Below are 21,104 nucleotides of genomic sequence, written 5' to 3'. Positions count from 1 at the left end.
GTTTATTTTATTATTAAAGTTTGTTTAAGTGTTCGCCGGTTTCCGCCTCCTTCTTCCCGTGACTACGAACTTTGCTACAACCTTCTTTCTTTGTGTGAACATTTGGGCGGCGTTATGCAGATCTTCTCACATCGTGATGTAGACATGTGGGGGCATGTTTAAACGTGGCGTTTTAGGAGGGCGTGGACCAGTCTTAACTTTTATAAAGAATATCTCTTTGGGTTTGAGACTTTAGTCTTTGCAACTTTAGGGATCTTATCTATTCACAAACAGCTTGTAACACTCCAAAGAGAAAGGAAAACGTGAAATCGCATCATATGACCCCTTTAAAGGATTAAGGCTGTGACTGACACACCAAGCCAGTGGTCAGTCGTCGGGCAGTGTTGGGTCTTTGTTGAGCATCTGTCAGCCCAAGTCACTTCGTCACTTATTCAGCTCAAGTCAAGTCAGTACAATGTTGATTCAATTTAATTCAGAAAGAGTGTGGTTGATGTTACAAAGTTGATCAGTTATAAAACTAATTTGATTTAGCTATAAAGCAGCTCTACAGAAGAGAACAGTGTCATCATTTAACTCAATTCAATTCAAGTTTGGTTCTCATCTGATAATCTCAGTGCAGTTACATCTATAATATTACTGAAAATTAATTGTAATTTTGACACTCAAGATATGATTTTACATAATTTATATAATTTTATATAATAATTTTAAAGTTAAAATGTTATGTCATGGAATCCACTGTTTCAGCACTGGTTAGTTCTTAACACAGTTTTGAAAAATGCTAAAAAATAAAAATAAAAATAAAAATTGTGGGTGTGCTAAGCTGCAGGGTGGAGTGGGAAGTGGAGAGATAGAAAACGCAACAACCGGTGCTTATCAATTGGAAGGCTGCATCTTTCCTATACCAGTTGTTTTGAGGCTTCTAGGCTAGAGTTCTCAACTGTCAAGTAAGCCCACATTCACATCATATAGGTTTAAAAAAAAAAATACTACTAAGTAAAATTTGTGAAAATACATTAAAAATCTTCCTATTAACTGACTTTCTATTAATGTGATACAGTGAATGACAACTATCTGTCTCCCAGTGGTTTAGCTCATTGGCAGTTTAGCATTATGTGATTCATTTACTACAAAACAAATAAAAAACACATTGCCATCTTGCATTACATAATGTAACTGGACAAGTTCACTGCCAATTCATTTTCCACCAGTTCTTTTGGAATGTGTGCAAAGGATTGTGAGTGATTGGAAGACGTGAAGGATACATTTCATGCATCCTTCAAAATACTCCTAATGAAGGATTTGAATCATACGCTGCCTTCCAAGGATCCTTCTAAATTGAGATGGTCTTTGATGGTGCTTGATGACGTAGCTACGATACACTTCATTAATGCATTTAGTAGATGATTTTATCTAATTGGACTTAATATAAAGGAACATAAGCAGTTCATCACAGAGCCAACAATATTTATATTGTATAATGCCAGGTTTATTACAAAGCTAGACTAGGAAACAAGCTACAGCAGAGGTAATATGTGGAGAGAAGGACAATTGTGTGTGTGTGTGTACCTGGTATTCCCTAGATTATGAGGACCAAATGTCCCCACAAGGATAGTAAAACCAGTAAATTTTGATCTTGGGTGGACATTTTTTGGTCCCCATGAGGACGCAAGCTTATAAATCATACAGAATTTTTTGAAATAGCAGAAAGTTTTGTGTGAGGGGTAGGTTTGGGGGTAGGGTTAGGGTAAAGGGATTACATATATGGAATGTCCCCATAAAACATGGAAACCAATGTGTGGTGTGTGCGTAAGTAAGTGACTTGGTTTAATGTTGTGGAGAGGTTTAGTGATGTTTGGCATTAGTGTTGTTTACCCCACTAATGAATATTGAACAGTGATGTTGTGGTCAGCTCAACTGGCAGGTTTGCAGGGATTACATGGAGCTTTATCTTCGCAAGTTTGAGTTGGAGATGATGCTCCTTCTTCAAAGCCGAGATGTCTGAAAGGCAGGCAGAGATAGTACTGCTCCACCCTGGTCCTAGTACCATACATAATGAATACGGTCTGTCTCCAATCCCGTTTTTTTTCTCAGACTATCTGCCATCTGCACTGTTCTCACCCAGCTCCTATTTTATTGTCTGTGTCCTGTGGATTGGTGTTCACCCCGTTATATTAATGAAGTATGTGTTGATCTAACTCTGCATTTTGCTCCTCAGTACCACACATGACAATCAGCACTTTTTGAATATTTCCAACACAATTTAACAGTACCGCGATAATATTGATAATGTCATAATTTTGGTCACTGTAATCGTGATATAAAATTTTCAGAGGAGAAAAAAAATTTAGAAAGTGAATGCATGCAGTAAAATTGTACTAGAAAGTAAATAAAAACTTAGTGTATTGGTAGAGAAATGGAGAGTGATCAGCAGGCTACAAACACAAGCAATGCACCAACAAGGAAGCAGTCGAAAGAGGAATGTGTCAGTATGTGTGTAATCATTTCTGTGTTAGCAAGTGGTTGGTTGTTTGTATGTGTGTCACTGTCTGTTTATATTTTGAGGACTTGTAAGTTGATGTGTGTTTTCTGTTCTTATATCATGGACATCATGCTTCAGAGTGCTTTTGTTTTGATAATTAAAGTTTTGACTGCTGGAAATTATCCTGTCCTTTGCCTCTTTCGTGTTGCTTGAACCACGCCTTACAGAAGAACTGACCTAAAATAATAGATTTATCAGCAGTTAGACGCCTTCTCCTTACTTGGAAATCGATCCCTTGAGGACCACACCAGTGAGCTCCTTCAGCTGGCTCATCTAACTCACAATCAAGACCGGTCACTGATCGCATATTTTCAAGCCAGTCTCAAGGACTCACTAAAAGACCAGCTGCCCATCTAAGGTTTTTGGGGAACATTCAAAGACTTTGTGGAAGACGCACTCCTCCTGAGTTGGGTCCCCCTTCTCTGTGGGTGAGGAGGAAGAAGATCTGCTCAGCCCCACGCCAACCACGGACTTATAGCCAGAGCCCGTGCCTGCCACAGAGCTTGAGGCCACTCCCGCTACGGAGCCAGCCACCAGGTTTGTCCTGGAGCCAGAGCCCACCTTGTTCATCTCCGAATCTGAGCCAGAAGCCATGTCCGTCCAGAAGGGGGAATAAATGGACTTTAGAGATCTGGACTTAATTCTAGCCCATACTCCCTGAGGTCCTTCCTCCTGTGTCTAGCATGATGGACTCCCTATCCACTGATCCTGCCTAGCCTCCAGGTTCCTTTGTCCTCGCTTGTTCCATTCAGCTCTTCCTCCTTCCCTCTGGCTCCACTGTTGTCTTTGCTTACTCCTGCTCCACAGTGGCCCTCCGAGCCCATGCCTTTAGCTCGGTTCTGCAAGTCATCGAATCCTCCTTAAAAAAAACAGCTTGATAGATTTGCTTCTTAAAAACATGTTTCACAATTGTAAGTTAAAGGGATAGTTCACCCAAAAATGAAAATTAGCCCATTATTTACTCACCCTCAAGCCATCCTAGGCGTATATGACTTCCTTCTTTCAGATGAATCCAGTCAGAGTTATATTAAAAATGGTCTTTGATCATCCAAGCTGTTTAATGGCATTCAGCGGGTGTTGCAGTTCATCAGTCCAAAAGAAGTGAAATAAAGCGCATCCATCCATAATAAAAAGTGCCTCACACGGCTCCGGGGGGTGAACAAAGGCGTCCTGTAGCGAATCTATGCGTTTTTTTAAAGAAAAATGTTCATATTCAAAACATAATAATCAATTTAATCTAGCTTGCGCTCACTGTTGTACACGGAAGACTCTCTCTATATCTCTCTGAGGTGTGTTTGTGTGCGTTTTTATTTATTGTGAGGTATTAAATGTTTATAGGAGTCCAAAGGCCTTCTGGATCTGCAGCAGACAGGATAAAACTCATGCACCCTGAGGAGAAACACAGCTGAGGTGCTTGTGTGTTTATGTCTGTTTATATAGTGTGAACTGCATACATCCGTATACGTGTTTAAAACGAAAACAGTGTCTGAAGGTGATTCTCTTTTTCTCTCTTGTACACAGATAATGAGAATGAGAAATGTGCGAATAGCTGCTTTTATTAAAAGGAAAAGTTTATAGCTGCCTGTGGCCTCATAAAGACCCAGTGATGGAGAGCAGGAGGGAGAGGCTGTGAATTATTCTCATTCCTTCTCTCTCTCGCTTGCTCTAATGGGCCTTTGTGTCTTTATCTTTGCAGTCAAGTTTATTAGAAAGCACTGTTTAAATTTTGTTTGGAATTGTACCATTCTGTATCAGGTAACACATTTAAAGTCTTAGTAGGGTAAGAAATCTCCCTTCCTCCACACAGACTACGAATAAACAAAGACGACCTTTATATTAAAGGTGAAATTTCTGCGCCACTAGTAGCACAAGTCTGAAAAATAATAACCATTTCCACAAAAGGTTTCATGTGCAATACCCAACACACTATTTATACTTTTAATTAACATATTCAGAGCTTTTAGTATTCACATTCGTTTACATAATTGTATCTTTACATAGATTATTTTTGATTTACACAGATTTAAATAGCAGTAGAGGAGCAGCTAGGGTTCTTAATGTAAAAAGTAAAACTAATAAAACGTTTGTTAACTTTTAAGAATACATTTTTGTTAAATGAAACGGCTAAAATAAATTTTTTTAAAGTAACAAAATTAGAAAAGTTCCCTTGGCAACTAACCGAACATAATAAATTAAAATACTAAAATGACTCAAATCAAAACAAAAAAAAAACAAAAAAAAAATAAGGATGAACAAAATTAATACATATTTTTATAATAAAAATAAAAGTGAATTAAAAATATTAATAAATAGTAGTATATAAATAATAGTAAAATAACACTGGGCTAAACATGCTAAATATAGCGCTCATACTACAAATGGAACATGGCGACTTGTTTGAAAAAAAAAACAATAACATTAAACCGCATTACATCCGAGATGACACTACTCTTATAAAATTAATAAACTAGATAGAAGAGTACATAATGTATTGTATATAATACATCATTCAGGATGCAGCTAATGTTTTGAGAATGTTTTAGGAAGTCTACATACACATGGTTTGCTTATTGATGTCTCTGTGCACTAAACTGGAGCAAGAGAGCATTTTATCATCAAAAAAAAAAACCTACGCAGTTCACCTTTAAAGGGATTTCAGAGTTTAGCTATCACCCATTAGCATACTGTTTTTTACCACCTCAGGCAATAATTTCAACACGTCCCTCTGTGTTTATAAACACACGATCCATGCGTTTACAGTAAGCACGCATTTATTGTCTGAGGTAATCGTCGGCACTCCACAAATGCGGCACACAGACGTCAGGTCGCAATAAACCCGGAATATTCCTTCAGCATTCCTCCCTTCCCCCTCATTGAGGAGGAGAGAGATGGGCAACAGCTGCTCCTGAGGTAGAGGTGTGAATTCTTTGCCCCGGCACTCTGGGTCACGTCAACAGATCTGAAACACTTGTGTCGTTTGTATTGACGTAAGCCCATCCATCGTTTATGGCTCTATCGCCTGGCCCTGTTTACACCACCCGAAACACTGCCACTGCCAGAAACCTTCTGCTACTTGGTTCCCTTCCTGTTGTTCCTCCTAAACGAAGATATAAAAAACCTGTCTGTTTTGGTTCCTTGCTGAGTCTATGTGCAGCTGTTGGGTGCTGCTTTCCACTTGGCTCACTCCTGCTGTGGAACGAGCACTCCAAGAGACACGGAGGGGGATGGAAACAGCTGTTTCTCATTCGCAATCACATGTCAGTCAGATTCAAACACATTCCCTCTTTATTCTGCTGCACCACTGGCAAAGAAGTTACATGTTCGAGAAAAATAGAAAGACAAAATAAAGGAGTCACTTACGTAAGCAACTTAAGTGGAATTTTTGCACTACCAAATGGAAATGCAAAAATAACTGGATTTTTAGTAGAAATTAAGTGCAAGAGAAACTCAAAGGTACAGTTTACTCAAAATTTAAATTCTGGTAACGTTTTTTCACCCTCATGTTGATCTAAACCTAGCCTTTCTTCCATGAAACACAAAGTGAATTTTTGAAAAATGAATGAAAGTGACCGAGGACTGGGGCTGTCAAGCTTAAGAATGACAAAAAAGCACCATAAAAGTAGTCCATATGTTCGTCATTCATTGAAAATCTTCCCCTCCTCACACAAAGATATTGTTTTGCTTTAGAAGACTTGAAGTACAAATCATATGGACCAGTTTTATGGTCATTTTGTAGACCAAGAACACAAAAAATACGTTTTGAGGAACGTAGTAAGGTGAGTAAATGATGACAGAATATTCTTTTTTGTGCAAACTATCCCTTTAAAATGACGAAAAAGGAGCTAAAATAAGAGCGAAAGACGAAGACAGAACAGATGAAGAGAGGAAGAAAAAGAGAAACAGACAGAGGAAGGTCCGCTGGGTGTTGTGAAGTATTCCCATGGCTCTTTTCTTCACATTACAAAGCACTCTGACTCTCTGAAATAAAACTGTCCTTACTTGGCTGCCCAGCTGTGCTTACCTGTCCCTTTCTCTCTTTCCTTCTCTCCCTCCATCCATTCCTCACTTATGGTGCTCCTTGTCATTCAGGGAATAAACACAGCATGAATAAGGTCTTTCCTTCCACATGGGAACAAAACCTCCAGGCCCAGTGAGTGACATCTCTGAAGACGACTGACCTCTGACTGCTGAAATCCACTGAGACTAAAATCCGCTAATGATCTCATGAGCCTCGGTGCAGATGAAAGGCAGAACAGGGAAGAAGAGGAGGAGGAGAGGCAGAAACTGAATCTTATCGAGTGCCTGCATTTTACCAGCCAATTTGTTCAGGACTTTGTTGCATGTAAACAACAAAAACATTCAAGATTGGATTTTTCTGAATCCAATTTTGAACAATTTCAAACATACTAAAACATCTGATTTGTGGTCATCTGAACTATCTCTAAACATACATGGGGTCAGTTAGATTCTTTTTAGTTTTTTGGAAAGAAATTAATACTTTTATATATTATCCCATGCAGGTATTTTATATATATATATATATATATATATATATATATATAAATAAAATACCTTATGTTTGATTGGTTAGAGTCGGGAGAGTAATTGTATACAGGCACAGTACACGGTTTCAGTCCTTTGTGTTCTCTCCAAAAATCTGTTTGGAAAGGACACACAGGATGCATTCTTGCGTTTAAAAACAGTTAGATGGAGCGCAACTGATGAAATTTAACAGGACAGATCACAGGGGTCTTGAGACACGGTTTTAAAAGCTGAACAATTTTTAACTTGCCACAAAATCTTAAAAATGCAACACATGGATAGAGGCAATGAAAAAGCAGCTGTACATGCATTTTGGATTCAATTTTAAATATGATTGACATCTGGTATTGCCATGTAACCCTTAATCTAAAACCTAATTTTTGATTCTGATCAAGATATTATTTCATCACTGAAGACAAGGTCTGAAATCATCACTTGCTGCTCAGGTAAGGTTAATGAGGGCACACAAATTCCTATGAGTGAATCATGCATGAAATATGAGTGATGAATATTTTACTATTTATTTTAGAAAAGTCTCTCACATTTGCATGTCACGTTACCCATTGCAGTAAGCCACATAGTCGCACAGGAGGTGTTATTTAGTTATGAGCTGCATGGGAAGCAAAAGCTCCAAAAGTGAGATGCAACTTGGCTCCTCAACTGAACTGCATTATAAAAATTAGAATGAAATAAATAAAAATAATATAATAAAATAATATAATTGATAATGATTACAAAAATATAAAATATTAGTAAAATACAAAATAAAATAAATGATAAAAAAATAAAATAACAGAATTAATCATTATTACAAAAGACATCAAATTTTCTAACAGGCTTGAAGCAAACTTAAATTGCCCCAGCTGGGAATAACTGATAAAGTAATGCCTGGTGCTTGAATGGGATGTATGAAGTCAGGGTGGGATGAATGCTAAGAATGTATGTGTGTGTGTGTGTGTGTACGCGCGCATCTATAGGCTCCAGTGAGCTGAAGCAGCACCAAAACACACAACACATCAGTGCCCTGAAGTGAAACGTCTAACCGTAACAATAACCTCTTCCTCCTTCCAAGTACAAGAAACAATACACGCTTCTCTCAAACATCCCTAAAAAGCTCATTCAATACATATAACAGGCCGAACTGGCTGAACTGCAGCGCCTGATTGGCTGCAAGCTCAGCGGCTCATTAGAGATTAAAAGCTGCACATTCATACACATTATAGCTGTGTCGAACTCTTCTCCGCTCAAGCTCCATCTCACAACATGATCTGCTACAATAAACCAATTAACCTTGAACCAAGCAGGTCACTTACCAGCTAATCAATCCCAAAGACGGGACACGCGCAGGCAAATACACTCCCGTCTAGTACACATGTGACACGTCTGGCTCGTAAAAATCTCATCATTCCCGTGACTAAAGATTTTATAGAAATAATTATGTTATTGAAATATAGTCAACTGAACTGATGGAAGTCAATAAGAGCGTGAAGATTGTCGAACATGGAAAAGGTCGAAGACAACAGCTGCCCTTTCATGCCGATGTGAGATTGGTACCTCGATATGACATACACAAAGAAGGTGTGAAAGGACGCTGAACCAAGATCAGCATTAAAAATCACAACACCTACAGAGGGATTTCTAAAAATACAGCCATCTTCAGCTAAGCCACCATGTATCCATGTTTTAAATTTAGAGAGAGGTACTACCCTGGATTCTCAATGTATATACTGTTATCAGTAACAGAGAAAAGGCCTCAAATTCCATGAACTTAATCCTGCAATTAACCAGATCTGCATTTATTACTTTCTAGAATGAGAAAATAAAACCTAACAGAAAATCTCAAAAATGTAGGTAGATTTCTTTTACAGCTTATGAAAATTGTATCTTTTGTTTGTAAGCAGACAAAGCATGGCAAATTAAAACTTCCTGAACATCTGTCATCACTTACACATTTAGAACCGCTCAGCCAGAACGATCCGCACAACTGAAACTACTAATCTAGTGCGTTAGATGACATTTAGGTGTCCGAAAATGGATCCAGCGAGGTCTTTGATCACCCGCAACCCTTTCCGACAAACACAGTTGTTATGTTTATTTTAATGTGAAGAGAGCTAACGGAAGAGTCTGGAGGCTGCACCTGCGTCTCAAGGCAACACGTGTTTTCTCCTCATCTTTTTTAATTGCCGACAGCCATTTCCTGCCACCATAATCACACCCATAATTTCCTGCACAAATGTCTCTAATTTTCCAGGTCATAGGGGCTTCCAGAAAATGATAAAGCCTAACATCTTATTTCAGTGGTAAAGGCAGAGAAGGGTGGGTGAGATTTTAAAAAAGAGGAGAGAAACCTGTGGAAAAGAAAGGGTCCATAGTGTCACCACTCGAAATTCCCCTAGGCTTCCTACTGAGACATCACTTTCGCTACAGTGGGAAGAAGGAATGCTGGGAGAGACACTAATCTGCTCCTCTTATCTGGCCTTCAGGTCTGGAGGACAACAGGTCAACAATCTCGCCCCCGCCAAAAAACCCATGGAAACAACACATTGTCTGGGGTCTGGCCAATGCATCTGAGGGTCTTAACCAACAACAAGCACAGGTCATCAGATTGTGAACCATTAACCTTTCTTGAGTTAATCCCTTTCTTTCTTCATGTTTATCTCTAAATGTTGCTACATATAGATTTTTTCACAATCGGACGAATAATCTGGCAGTGCCATATGTTTCATGGGTCAGTGGTGCGCATAATGGAGCATGCACAATAACGTAACAAGTCACGAGGCATGCGAGATACAATGTGCCTAAAACACCCTTAACCTTGGTAATCCAGTGTAAACCAAAGTCTCAAATGGATTATTGCTTTCACAAACTGGTGGTAACAGCTCTTTGTTGCTAAATGTTTAAAATACAACAATGAATCATACATAGGTCATCCAATCAAACTGCAAGAATCCATTTGAAAATACTAATAAAATGATAAAATGGCTTTAAATATAGTATTAAGAGGTCTCTTCCAAGACCTTCACCGGTTAAACCCTTGTGGCACCCAAACAAACAAGGAGGGCTTAAAGGTGACCTTGCTGACATTCAGCTCAATGACTGAAGCATATGCAACAGTAATCATTCCAAACCAATGTGGACGCATCCATTGATGAGATGAGATCAATAAGACAGAAAAATAGGAAACTCTGGGGGAAGAGGCACCCTGACCTCGAGAATAAACCTGTCCATCTGTCCCTGCTGAAGTGGCCAGTAGAAGGTCAAAGGACATACTGGACCAATCTCACCTTCACCACACCAGGGGCAAGAAAAGTTGCTTCAATTGTTTTAAAGGTGAAATTTGTGATTTCTGCACCAACAGTGGCACCAAACAGAACTGAAAAAAAAATATTTCCAAAAAGTTTTTTACTAGTAGTCCCACCCTAAACTCACGCCACTGTTTTTCAGGCCACTTGAAAGAAAAGAAAAATGAACAGCAAAAATGAAGTCGCCTCTCTACGTTAAACGGGGATAGAAAGTATTTACACATTGTAAAAAACTGACTTTGCCTTTAGTCCGAAAAAAAAAATGTCTGAAAAAAACATGTATAAAAGTGAATAGACTGGAGCAAGTTGAGTTATTACCTTCTAAGACAAAATGGTTATGATTTATTAAAGGGCCGTGAGGGTTTGCTGTGTGTGCAGAATAACAGCAGCTATACCACTGCCGCAACAAACAACAGCTGTTTCAGCCACAAATAGCCTTGCTGATTATGACCAACATATGTAAATTACATCTAGCGGTGTCATACTAAATCTCTACAGTACATATTTAGTACTCAGATGAGAGAAATAGCAGGGACAGACTGTGGTCATAGCGTAAGACTGCCTGAAACAGTAACGTCCACAACAATGCAGCCAAGGACAAAGTCCTGAAATATGTGTATTTAAGTTCAATCAATAGACTTAACATTAGGAGTCCTGAGGATTACATGCATTTAATCGTCCTTGTACACGCGCGACTAATAAACAACCCCACTGTCATGGGAATTACACATCCAGGCCTGGCAAGGAGGAAATGTAGGGCAAAAATAATAAGCTTTCCACTCGACTTGCATTGTGGAGGGGGCGCTGTCTAGCATACAATGCGTTTAATCATTGCGCAAATACGCTAGAAGAAGCTAATGGCTAATGAGCTACAACAATGATGCAAAGTGAAGGAGACAGTTGCGCCATCCTTCACCTTGCAATCGCTCTACTGTGCATCTTTACTGTCCGTCAAAAAGACAACGATAAAATTGAGCAGGATCCGAATGAAGGCAATAGAGCAGAGCAGTCAAGACAAGCTAATGACATGGTGAATCATGGCTGTTGAAGGGTAAACATTGCAAAACAGACTTCACAGATACTGAGCTCACTACTGAGCTCAGATACTTTATCACTTTCTTTGCTTTGGGACACGCCTCCATGACAACCTACACAGGTACAACACAGCCACTGTTCTCTGAACACTTGGCAGGAGCTGTTAACCTTATGCAAGGCCTTATTGTGCACATAATTCATTTTTTCAGCTCCCCGTCAATCATCTGATTAGTCATACCATGTTTCTCCAGGTGGAAGCGAAGAAAGCCGAGAACCAATTACAGACTTGTTAAGAGGTGACATTCCTCAAATTTTCACCCTGAAGGCTTGTGCAGCAATTCCCCCTACTTTATAAAATTAAAAAAAAATCTAATTGTTAAAGAGCTTTGCTCATTCTTCTGATGTTAATGAAAGGCTCAAGGTTTGATGTTTTCACCCACCCAACGGACAGAGATGGGGATGCTTAGCCTATGTCTTTGAACACTTCAGGTAGATCTGCCTGTCCCCATTTGTGGTGGAAACCTCCAAAGAGTCCACTTAGCAAGTGTGAGAGAGTCATATTAGTCCCGCTGAGAACAGAGATCTGGTTCAAAGAGTGAGAGAGAGAGAGAGAAGCCAGAAGGAGACGGCCCTATGTGCGTCAGCCAGCCTCCTAAAATCTCCCCCCTCACAATGAACGTAGATGCTTGAATGAGATTCGGTTCAGCCAAAGTGGAACTGTGGAAATCTATCTACTGATATTTCAATCCTCGTCCCCAACTCGAAACAAAAGCCCCACATGGAAACAAATGGTACAGAACCCAATGCAGACGCTGTGCTCCAGTGCTCTAGTTTTTCATAGCGTTTGCCATTTTAAATATTGAGCAGCTTGTCATCCGAGGTCACGCTCACGGAACAGGTGGAAAGGAAGAGGGAAGATCCCAAAGGATGGTGGGAATGTATGAGCCCGAGTGAAAAGAGTTTGAAATGAAACCATTGTTAATCAGGAAAAGGCATTTGGTGGGGTTGAGACCCAACTGGATGGATGGAAGTGAGTGTTACAGTGTCAGGTGTAGAGGCAGATGGCTCCATGCATCTGATAGGGTTTGCCAGCAGCCTGGCTCTCTTTCCCATGGGCCTTTGCATTAGGCAGAAAAGAGGGAATGGTCCAAGATGGCTGGGTTATTATGAGGCAGGGGCTGTAGGCTATTAAATATGATATAAAATGTTGATACATTATACATTATAAAAACACACTTGTCTTGCATAAATAGACTGACTAAGTATTAAAGATAGCTGACCCAAAAATTTTAATTATGCCATCATTTACTTATCCTAATATCATATCAAACCTGTATGACTTTCTTCTTCTAAAAAAAAAAGTTTTGGTCTTTGTAAACAGAACGACCTGTGTTGTTCTGTGTTCCAATAAAGGTAAGTCATACAGATTTGTAAACAAATTAGGTTGAGTAAACTTTTTGATGAACTATTTCTTTAAGATGGAGAGAGTGTTGGATTAGGTAGAACATTGAAGAGCAATATGTGGATGTGAAAAAAAGAGAAGTAATTTGGTAATATAATTACAGAACCATTAAGGTCCATTAAGGTTTCCAGTACAAGCCTTGGTCTTCTGTCAAATTGCCAGCACTCATATACCAGGCAGTTCCCTCCATCTCCAAATATCTTCTGACTTTAGTTCTGCTAAAGTCGCATGACTGCAATACAACACCTATAGCCTGACCTTTAAGTTCTGAAATAACACATCCATGCTTCATAGCAAACCCTGGCATGAAACAACATACAGAGAATCAACACAAACCAATGCTCATAAGCTTGTTTTTCTAGTCTGCCAGCCACACAATGTCTTGGATTCAGAAATGCAGGGTGCTAAGGCCAGGTGATTCTGCCAGGAATGTCAGGAAAGTCACTCAGGCAGAAGTGAGAAGGGTGGTCTGAGATGGCACCAGCTCTTTAGGGTTGTCTACCACAATAAGGATGTAATGTTCTACTCTATATCGACCTGAAAACCGAATCCCCAAACCTCCAGGCTGTGGAAGTGTCATAGGAAGATACTGCATTGTGTCGACACCTTCAAAAGGAGCCATGAAAGAGAATGGGTGAAGGAAGAAAATAGCTGGGAACTCAATGGCCAACTAAAAGGAAACCTTTTCTTGCAATGGAAGTGTCCATTGGGACAACCAAATAAAAAAACTACATACGTCAGAAGGAATAGACAAAGCTTAAAAGAAAATTCAGGAAAACACTAACAAATGAGTGTCCTCACGATATGGTAGCCTTGGTAAAAAGCACATTTGGAAAGTTTAAAAATTGACATTAGCAGTTGGCAACCGCTGCAGAACATACAACAGAGTATTTTTTACCATTTATCTTAACAAGAAATTTGTGGGTCATGCAGGGAACTGGAAGAGTGGAAGTCGTTGTCCCGTTAAAGACGTCACTTTCTTGCTCACAAAGGTGCATAATCGAGCACTCGATATAAAGGGAGTATCCGAGGTCACTCTCAGCCAAACTGAAGTACCATTGATGGAATGGTGCAGTGATCCTTTCCTGTACCCATGCAGGGATGCTGAGAAAGGTCTGGCTATTGATTCCTCGGGCAACAGATGGCCATAGCTAATCCCTGTCTGTGTCCATGCATTCTCCTGATGCTATCCATCAGTTAGAAAAAACCTTTGGTGCATTACTACCAGCAAATTAACAATGTATCCTTTGTCATCTTTTTCTGAGACTCCACTTCAAGAGAACAGATTTCGCTACCAGCAGTCATTTCAAAAGCTTTTCTTGATCTCTAGCTGATTTTTCAACCATTTTTTCATCTGAGAACATAATCTCACAATAAATCAATGAACAAACAGGGTCTTACATGGACATGAATGACTATTTTAGGAGTTACCAGACGGGCAAACAGCTTTGGAACTAGAGCATCCGATCTGAGTCTAGAGATAATTTAATACTTCCTTTTCGAAAGAAGCAAAACACAAACTCTTCCAGAAAGAGGTCACACTTAGGGCAGGGACTGTTTAGTCTTCGAATTAAGCCATTTGGATCTTGTTTCCCGAGGTGTTCTCAACTCCTGACCTTGATTTGGTAAACTTGAAACACATCCAAACTTATTTCCTTTCCATTATCTGTGAATTATTCAAACTATGCACATAATCTGCCCCACTGTGCAGGATCTGGGCGCTCAAATATGCTCTGATTGTTTTCCATCCTTAGGGAACCAGAGATGCACAGAGGAAACAACTGAGGAGTCCTCCCATGAAGCCAGACACACAAACATTCACAACCACCCACAACTCACACAGTCGCCTATGAACAATGAAAAAGGGGAGGCGTCTTCTGATTTGCTCACTAGGGTCAACGGGGTCTCGCAAGAATTAGATAACTCAATCAACGGTCAGTCGAGGGCAAACTCAGACTCAGCTGCATCTAATACAATTTGCTGAAACCACTTGAAAAACATCTGCTGATCTTTCTCGAAGATCTCAAGGTAGGTCTAAGGCCCGAGGGACGAGACCGGAGAGTCGCAAAGAAAAGATCAGAGACTTAATTAGCCTGACCGCACTATGTCGGGACAGCCGAAAAGTCCCACAGGGTTCACGTGAAGAGTCCCTCAGTGCTGACAGGTGCCCGCCATGACACAGAGAGAGGGGAAATTAATCTGCTAACACAAACAAATCGCCCTCAGGCCTGTTTTCTGTCAGTGGTAGCGACACAAAGGCCATTGATTTGAACCCTCTGAGCGCGAGGAAAGTGTTTTTGACGGGCTCCCTGTTGTCAGACATTCGGGGTGTTTGACTTCTAATCCACCCTGAGGGGGTTTCAAATGACCACACAAAGCAGCATGACTATTCATTCAGTGGTTTAAAGCAGTATATCATAATTTAAGTGAGAATATGAACATTTCACAGAAACAGCACAACATTTTTAAAGCTGAAACCAACAGGACACAGATTTGTTTCTTGGTGAGAAGTGTTTCTGACTAAATTTAGCTAGGCTGAACATAATTACATTGGAGTTTTGATAATTAAATTAACAATAAAATATACAGCAACTCATTAGATGAGCATTCAGAGCCATCTGCACCTCATTTGACATGGAACAAGACATTTGGGCGGATATCTGTAGTCTTCATTTGATGAAGACATTTCATTTACATGCCACTCAGTTTCTAATAGATGAGAACAAAGTATTTGCTTGAATTTGAATAATGGATGCGCCTAAAACAAAGACAGCGGAGCTACAAAGGGTTTCGGCCTGCAAAGCACACAAACCCCTCCAATTTGGGCATCAAAAACTCCAAACCCAGGAGAGGAAATAAAACCGCAGATTTACTGGGTAGACTGCCAAGATGTTCGCAGCAACAGCTGGCTGCCAAGGTTACTGCTGAAGGAACTACAAAAAAAAACTATTTCTCTTTAAAGCGTTACAAATTAAGTGAGACTAATCCATTTCGGACCGTTGCAGGGTTTTCAACAACAGTGAGTAATGAGTACTTTCAGATGATCACTCTTAGGATGAAGACCAGAGACAGAATGAGCATTTCTGCAATTAGATTGAAGATAATCATTTGTACTAAAATGACTGATTTCCTTTTGGCAATCACAAAACTCCCTTGTTTCAAATTGAAAATTTATAGGATCAGTTGAAGACTGAAGGGCTTTGAAGTAATAGTTCTCACAAAAATGATCAACTATACTGTCATTCCAAACCTGTATGACTGACTTTCTTCTGTGGAGATATTTTGATATTATTTTGAATAGATATTCTGTGGAGATATTTTGAAAAAAATGTCTTTCATGTAATGGCAATAAAAGACGAAGCTTCAAAGAGGGCACAAAATCACCATGAAATTAACATAAAAATAGTCCAAATGACTTGTGTGCTATTTTCCAACTTGCCTGAAGCCCTACAATACCTACAAGTGCCCTAGTACTTCTTGGCAAGTTCATGGGAGACACAGCCATACCCAATTTGTGAAAAAGTGAGTCTGAATTATTTTTTTTATTATTAATTTGCAGATTGCTGATATTGCAATTCATCTAATTCGCTTTTTCCAAAATGAAGTGCCTTCTTTGGGTTAGTGAGTATGCAGTATAAATACAATTTAATATTATTATTATTATTTTTTTTAATATATATATATATATATAATAGTTTCTAAGCCTTATGGGATAGCAAAGTGATCACTTGTTCCACACTTCGAACCAGAGAATGCTTCCAAAATCGCATAGTCTTTGAGAAGAGTGAGAAGAATTCTCTTTGAGAAGAACACATGCTTGTCATGTTGTTATTGTCATGTGACGCAGTTGACGCTGGTAATTCACTGGGTATGTAGTAGGTCATTCAGGTATTGTTCACTTAGTATTTCATAAAACTGCGCATTCTGTCATGATCCTAATCGGGAGTTCAATTCACTGACTGAACAATTGGGTAGCAGCGTTTTAATGAAGCGGATGACGTGTAGATAGCAACTTAAATTTCGGCCTGTTCCTCACAAAAAGCTATAGCATGGCATCAGAAGTATTGGAATATAAATAACGACTCGTGTCGATTACTTTTGTTTTTTACGGAAGAAAGTAAGTTGTAAGGGTTTGAAATGAAATGTGGGTGAGTACATGAAGACAATTTTAATTTTGGGTGAACTATCGATCAATCAAATTTTAAAGTGAAAAGAAAACGACAAAGCGAATAAATATTCAACATTTTCAAACAAATCACAAATTGTACAGCGGCTAGAGTGCACACAAATGTATTGTCAAGGTATTGTAAGATGTTTTTATTAACTCCCCCATTCTCAAACAATGAATAACACACAACTAAACTGCCCACTGTTAGGCTATGTGCATCAGCAACGGCACATATTTTAAAACCAAATAAACTTGACCTAAAACAAAGCAATTTTATATTTTCCCCTGCTTTCCCAAAAGCATTGTTAAAACCAAAAACACACGCGCTGCGGAGCCGGATGGATCTGTATGGACAAAACCCACGAAGCTCCGCGGAGTTCACCTTTAAGAAAAAGTTTCTTTCGGAACAAGTTCAATTACAAGAGATATATTCAGTTGTTTGTCGTCTTACCTCGCCAAGTACGAGACGACAATCCCATTGAATGTGAAAATGATACAACACAACGATTCCTTGTGCCAATACACGCGTTATTTCCCAACGAGACTCGCCTTCCACAATAGAAGCGCAACAACTCCACAGATCTCAGGACGCAGCGAGCGGCTGACCGACAGCCCCACCGGCACAAACCCCGCCTTTGCTGCGCGCTGATTCGCCGTGGCGTAGACAGAGCCCCTTCTCCTGTGGTAGAGGCGTATCATTTGCTATCTGTCCTGTCAATCTCGCCCTGTGACTTTAAAGGGGCTGTTTGGGACAATGTTGTGAGACTCATTAATGTCTGACGCGAGAAAATTGCATTTACCGTGCAAAAGCGGCAGTTAAATAATACGGTTTTTATGGATGAATACGTTCTAAAAATGTCCACTTTTTAAATTACATTTTAATGTATGCATTTGTAAATTGTAAACACTCATTTAATCCACGAAATTGCTTCAGGGTAACAAACCCATTTTATTAATAAGCACATTATGCATATTACATAGCAATTAACAATGAAGAGATGACGTTGAATAAACAAGTAAAATGCTTTGACTTGGTCAACTACATCCTCATGGTCATTTGAACTTTTTCGTTAGCCTATGTGGAGGAGACAGTTTTGCTCGAAGGGCTATTTTTGGTGATTTGCACACATCAAAAAATAGAATTCACATTTTTAGTGACGTTTGAAGGTATAAACAATTTTAATGAGGATTTGCTTAATGTGTTTGTTGCCTAGAGGCAAAATTATGTAATGGTGGAATGGATGTGAATACAGTGCATAATGGATGGAATGAATTTTTGTGTTATTCTTTATTGAGTATTTATTAAATACTGCATTTGAGTATTTTCTTAACATTTAAGTTAAAGTAAAAAGTAAAATAAATAAAAGTCATATACTGTCATGTAAAGTAATTTTACTATTATGCCATCAACAGATTGTATAATCACTTAATTTCACAACATATATTTATTTACACAAAATATTTGCTGTCTTTAATGAATTTCTTTCCATTTTCACATAGTGTTCCCTATAAGTGGCATGAAATATCCACTCCCAAATATAATTTTTTTTACAATGTATTTGTGATTTTAGCATTTGTGATTGTTATAAAACATTTTCAATAGCATTGCTTTCGTAATGCGTGCAAGAGAGGGCTAATTTGTCATAAATTGACTTATGATCATATTTAAGCCTCATATTATTGGCATGAGCAATCTTACACACTCTAGTAAAATGTCAGGTTATTTTTAGGCCTGATGGGAGCTACCCTGTGACATGTGTCATCTTATAGCCTGTCAAGAGTTGTGTTTCCAACACTGTAAAGTGCTTTTCCAGTGACCTAAATTTATTACGATCTATGTTTTCTTTACCTTAAAACAATCAGCATATAAATCACACTGACATTTATGTGGTTTCAGTTTTATTTTGTGCAAAACAGTGAAGGACATCACATAAGTGTGAGAATAACAAAACAGCATGACCACACAAACACAGTAATAATCCCTTCAATTGCATATATGCGCCACAATAGTGATTTACAAATTGTTTTCTCAGATGTACAGCTTATTGCATTGGAATCTGGTTATAAAGGAGAGTGTAATTCATATGCAAGGCTTTTCCCATGGCAGTCTTGTTATTATTTCTACAGTGAATCAGCAGGATGAGGCCTCTGGGCCTGCTAGATCTGTTGTTAGCTCTAAATGGGTGTCCACAGAGGTGCATTTTATTGTACATGGGTTGACCATTCCTCTGTGCTTACCTAATGCAGCACAGTACGCATAAGCGTGACTAGATCGCCACCTGGAGTTTGGCAATGAAATTTCAAACCTCTATTGTGAATCTGCAATGCATTGTCTATTACGTGATCTTAGATCAACCTTTAGAGTTAAATTTACCACGTTGATATAGAGAAGAATACAACCAAAATACAATAATGCACATACAGCATAAATGTACAGCAGATAAATGGCAAGGTGTCCAAAACGAGCCCATCCATGAAATAATCCATCTTGCCAATGATGTGATGTGCAGGGTCGATTCCAGGATATTCATTTTATGGGGGCTCAGCCCCCAATGAGGGTATAATATATAATAATAAAAAATGTTTGACTAATAGGGGTGGTATAATAAACTTATATACCAAAAAGTGCTGTAATCCACTGTATTGCATAGATGGGTATAACATATAACTGAATAAGCCAAATACAAATCTTAATGATCTCACACACACACACACACACCTGTTTACTGTAAACACACAAAATTTTACTGTTTGCATTTCTAGTACAACCTCTTTCCTTAGCTCAAGTATGCAAACCTCTTTGCCACATGCACTGGAATATGTATTACATTTAAAGTTAAATTTTCAAATGAAAATGGCAACATGATTGTTTTATAAAGTATGCGTTCATATGTGCTTCATTTTCACTGGAGGAAACAGCTGTGGTGTGATGTGGGGTGAACGCAGGGAAAACTTTACAGTAGATGTGGAACCAATTGCTCCCCATGATATTTTTTAAACTGTATTTATGACAAAGAACTGCGCAGATGCAGATATTATAACAATCTATCAATAAACACAGTTTCTCGCTCTGCGTCGCCGCGGTCTGCGGATTGAAAAAGAGGCTGAAAGACGGGGAGGAGCCGATAGAAGTCTACCGCCTTTTTCATATGAAATTTAAAGGGGACTGTACACGAATTCGTGTACAGTTTATGGAGCTAATCGCAAATTTTTTTAAATGGCCTAGCGACGCCCATCGTGATGTGGTTACATCTCATCCATGGAGTGGGTGGGCTACCTGTCCCCTGTTAGTTTTGATTGATAGCCCAGCAATTTAAAAAAAGAAGTAATTATCCTGCCATTCAAAAAGGAGATGTAATTGTTCTTTTGTTTTTCATTATAAATCTGCATGTGTCATATCATATACTCATTCACATACTCAATTTTAAGCACATTTTAAGTCTAACGGGAAATACTGGCCTAATTTTGAAAGCTGTGTTTTGGGCCCAACACAGCTGTCAAACATGGCAATCAATTTCAATGTTATCCCCATGAGATATTGTCATTATTACAGCCTGGAGTATTTGTCAGTGTAATAAAGGCCATATCATTTCATATTTAATAACTGGAGCATAAAAATATCTAATGCAATTACAGACACTGTTGTTTTTTTTCTCTTCATCCAGAAATGCAGATGTCCCCTCCAATAAACTTTCATTAGCTCTTTATCCATATTTATGCATAGCCCGTACTTCTCTGTTGCAACTCTCACATATTGTATTAGATATGTTATCATTCATAGCTGTAGCTCACACTCTTTTGAAATAACAACAGTGTTTTCCCATAATTTGCACATACCCAGCAGATGGAGCTATTTGCTAATCACTTCACACTTTGGCAGGTCACATAGTCTGGCCACTGGCCACTAATATGAATATGGCAATAGTAGTTAACCATATGACGGCATATCAGTGTCTCCTAAGAACAGCATTACTCTATTGTTTTATATTTTATCAAATCATTTTCAGTGTTGGCCAATTAATTAGACAATATATATATATATATATATATATG

At 38.8% G+C, this 21,104-nt stretch overlaps 2 protein-coding genes across 2 annotated transcripts in view; both read right to left on the bottom strand.

Annotated features, from left to right (window-relative positions):
• Positions 1-17,641, bottom strand: part of LOC107737251 (signal-induced proliferation-associated 1-like protein 2) — an 85,160-nt gene extending 67,519 nt beyond the window's left edge. The window contains exon 1 of the mRNA XM_016548715.1: positions 17,503-17,641. The gene's annotated coding sequence lies outside the window, so the exon portion shown is untranslated. The remainder of the gene's footprint in view (positions 1-17,502) is intronic.
• A 2,663-nt stretch (positions 17,642-20,304) lies between these two features.
• LOC107737235 (uncharacterized) overlaps positions 20,305-21,104 on the bottom strand; it is a 16,347-nt gene continuing 15,547 nt past the window's right edge. Inside the window, exon 18 of the mRNA XM_016548702.1 lies at positions 20,305-20,357. Coding sequence (XP_016404188.1) covers positions 20,305-20,357 — 53 coding nt within the window. The remainder of the gene's footprint in view (positions 20,358-21,104) is intronic.

The sequence above is a fragment of the Sinocyclocheilus rhinocerous genome, unplaced genomic scaffold, assembly GCF_001515625.1.
Source record: "Sinocyclocheilus rhinocerous isolate Xijiao unplaced genomic scaffold, SAMN03320098_v1.1 scaffold1275, whole genome shotgun sequence".
Lineage (NCBI taxonomy): Eukaryota > Metazoa > Chordata > Actinopteri > Cypriniformes > Cyprinidae > Sinocyclocheilus > Sinocyclocheilus rhinocerous.
This window is presented reverse-complemented; position numbering and strand designations above follow the sequence as displayed.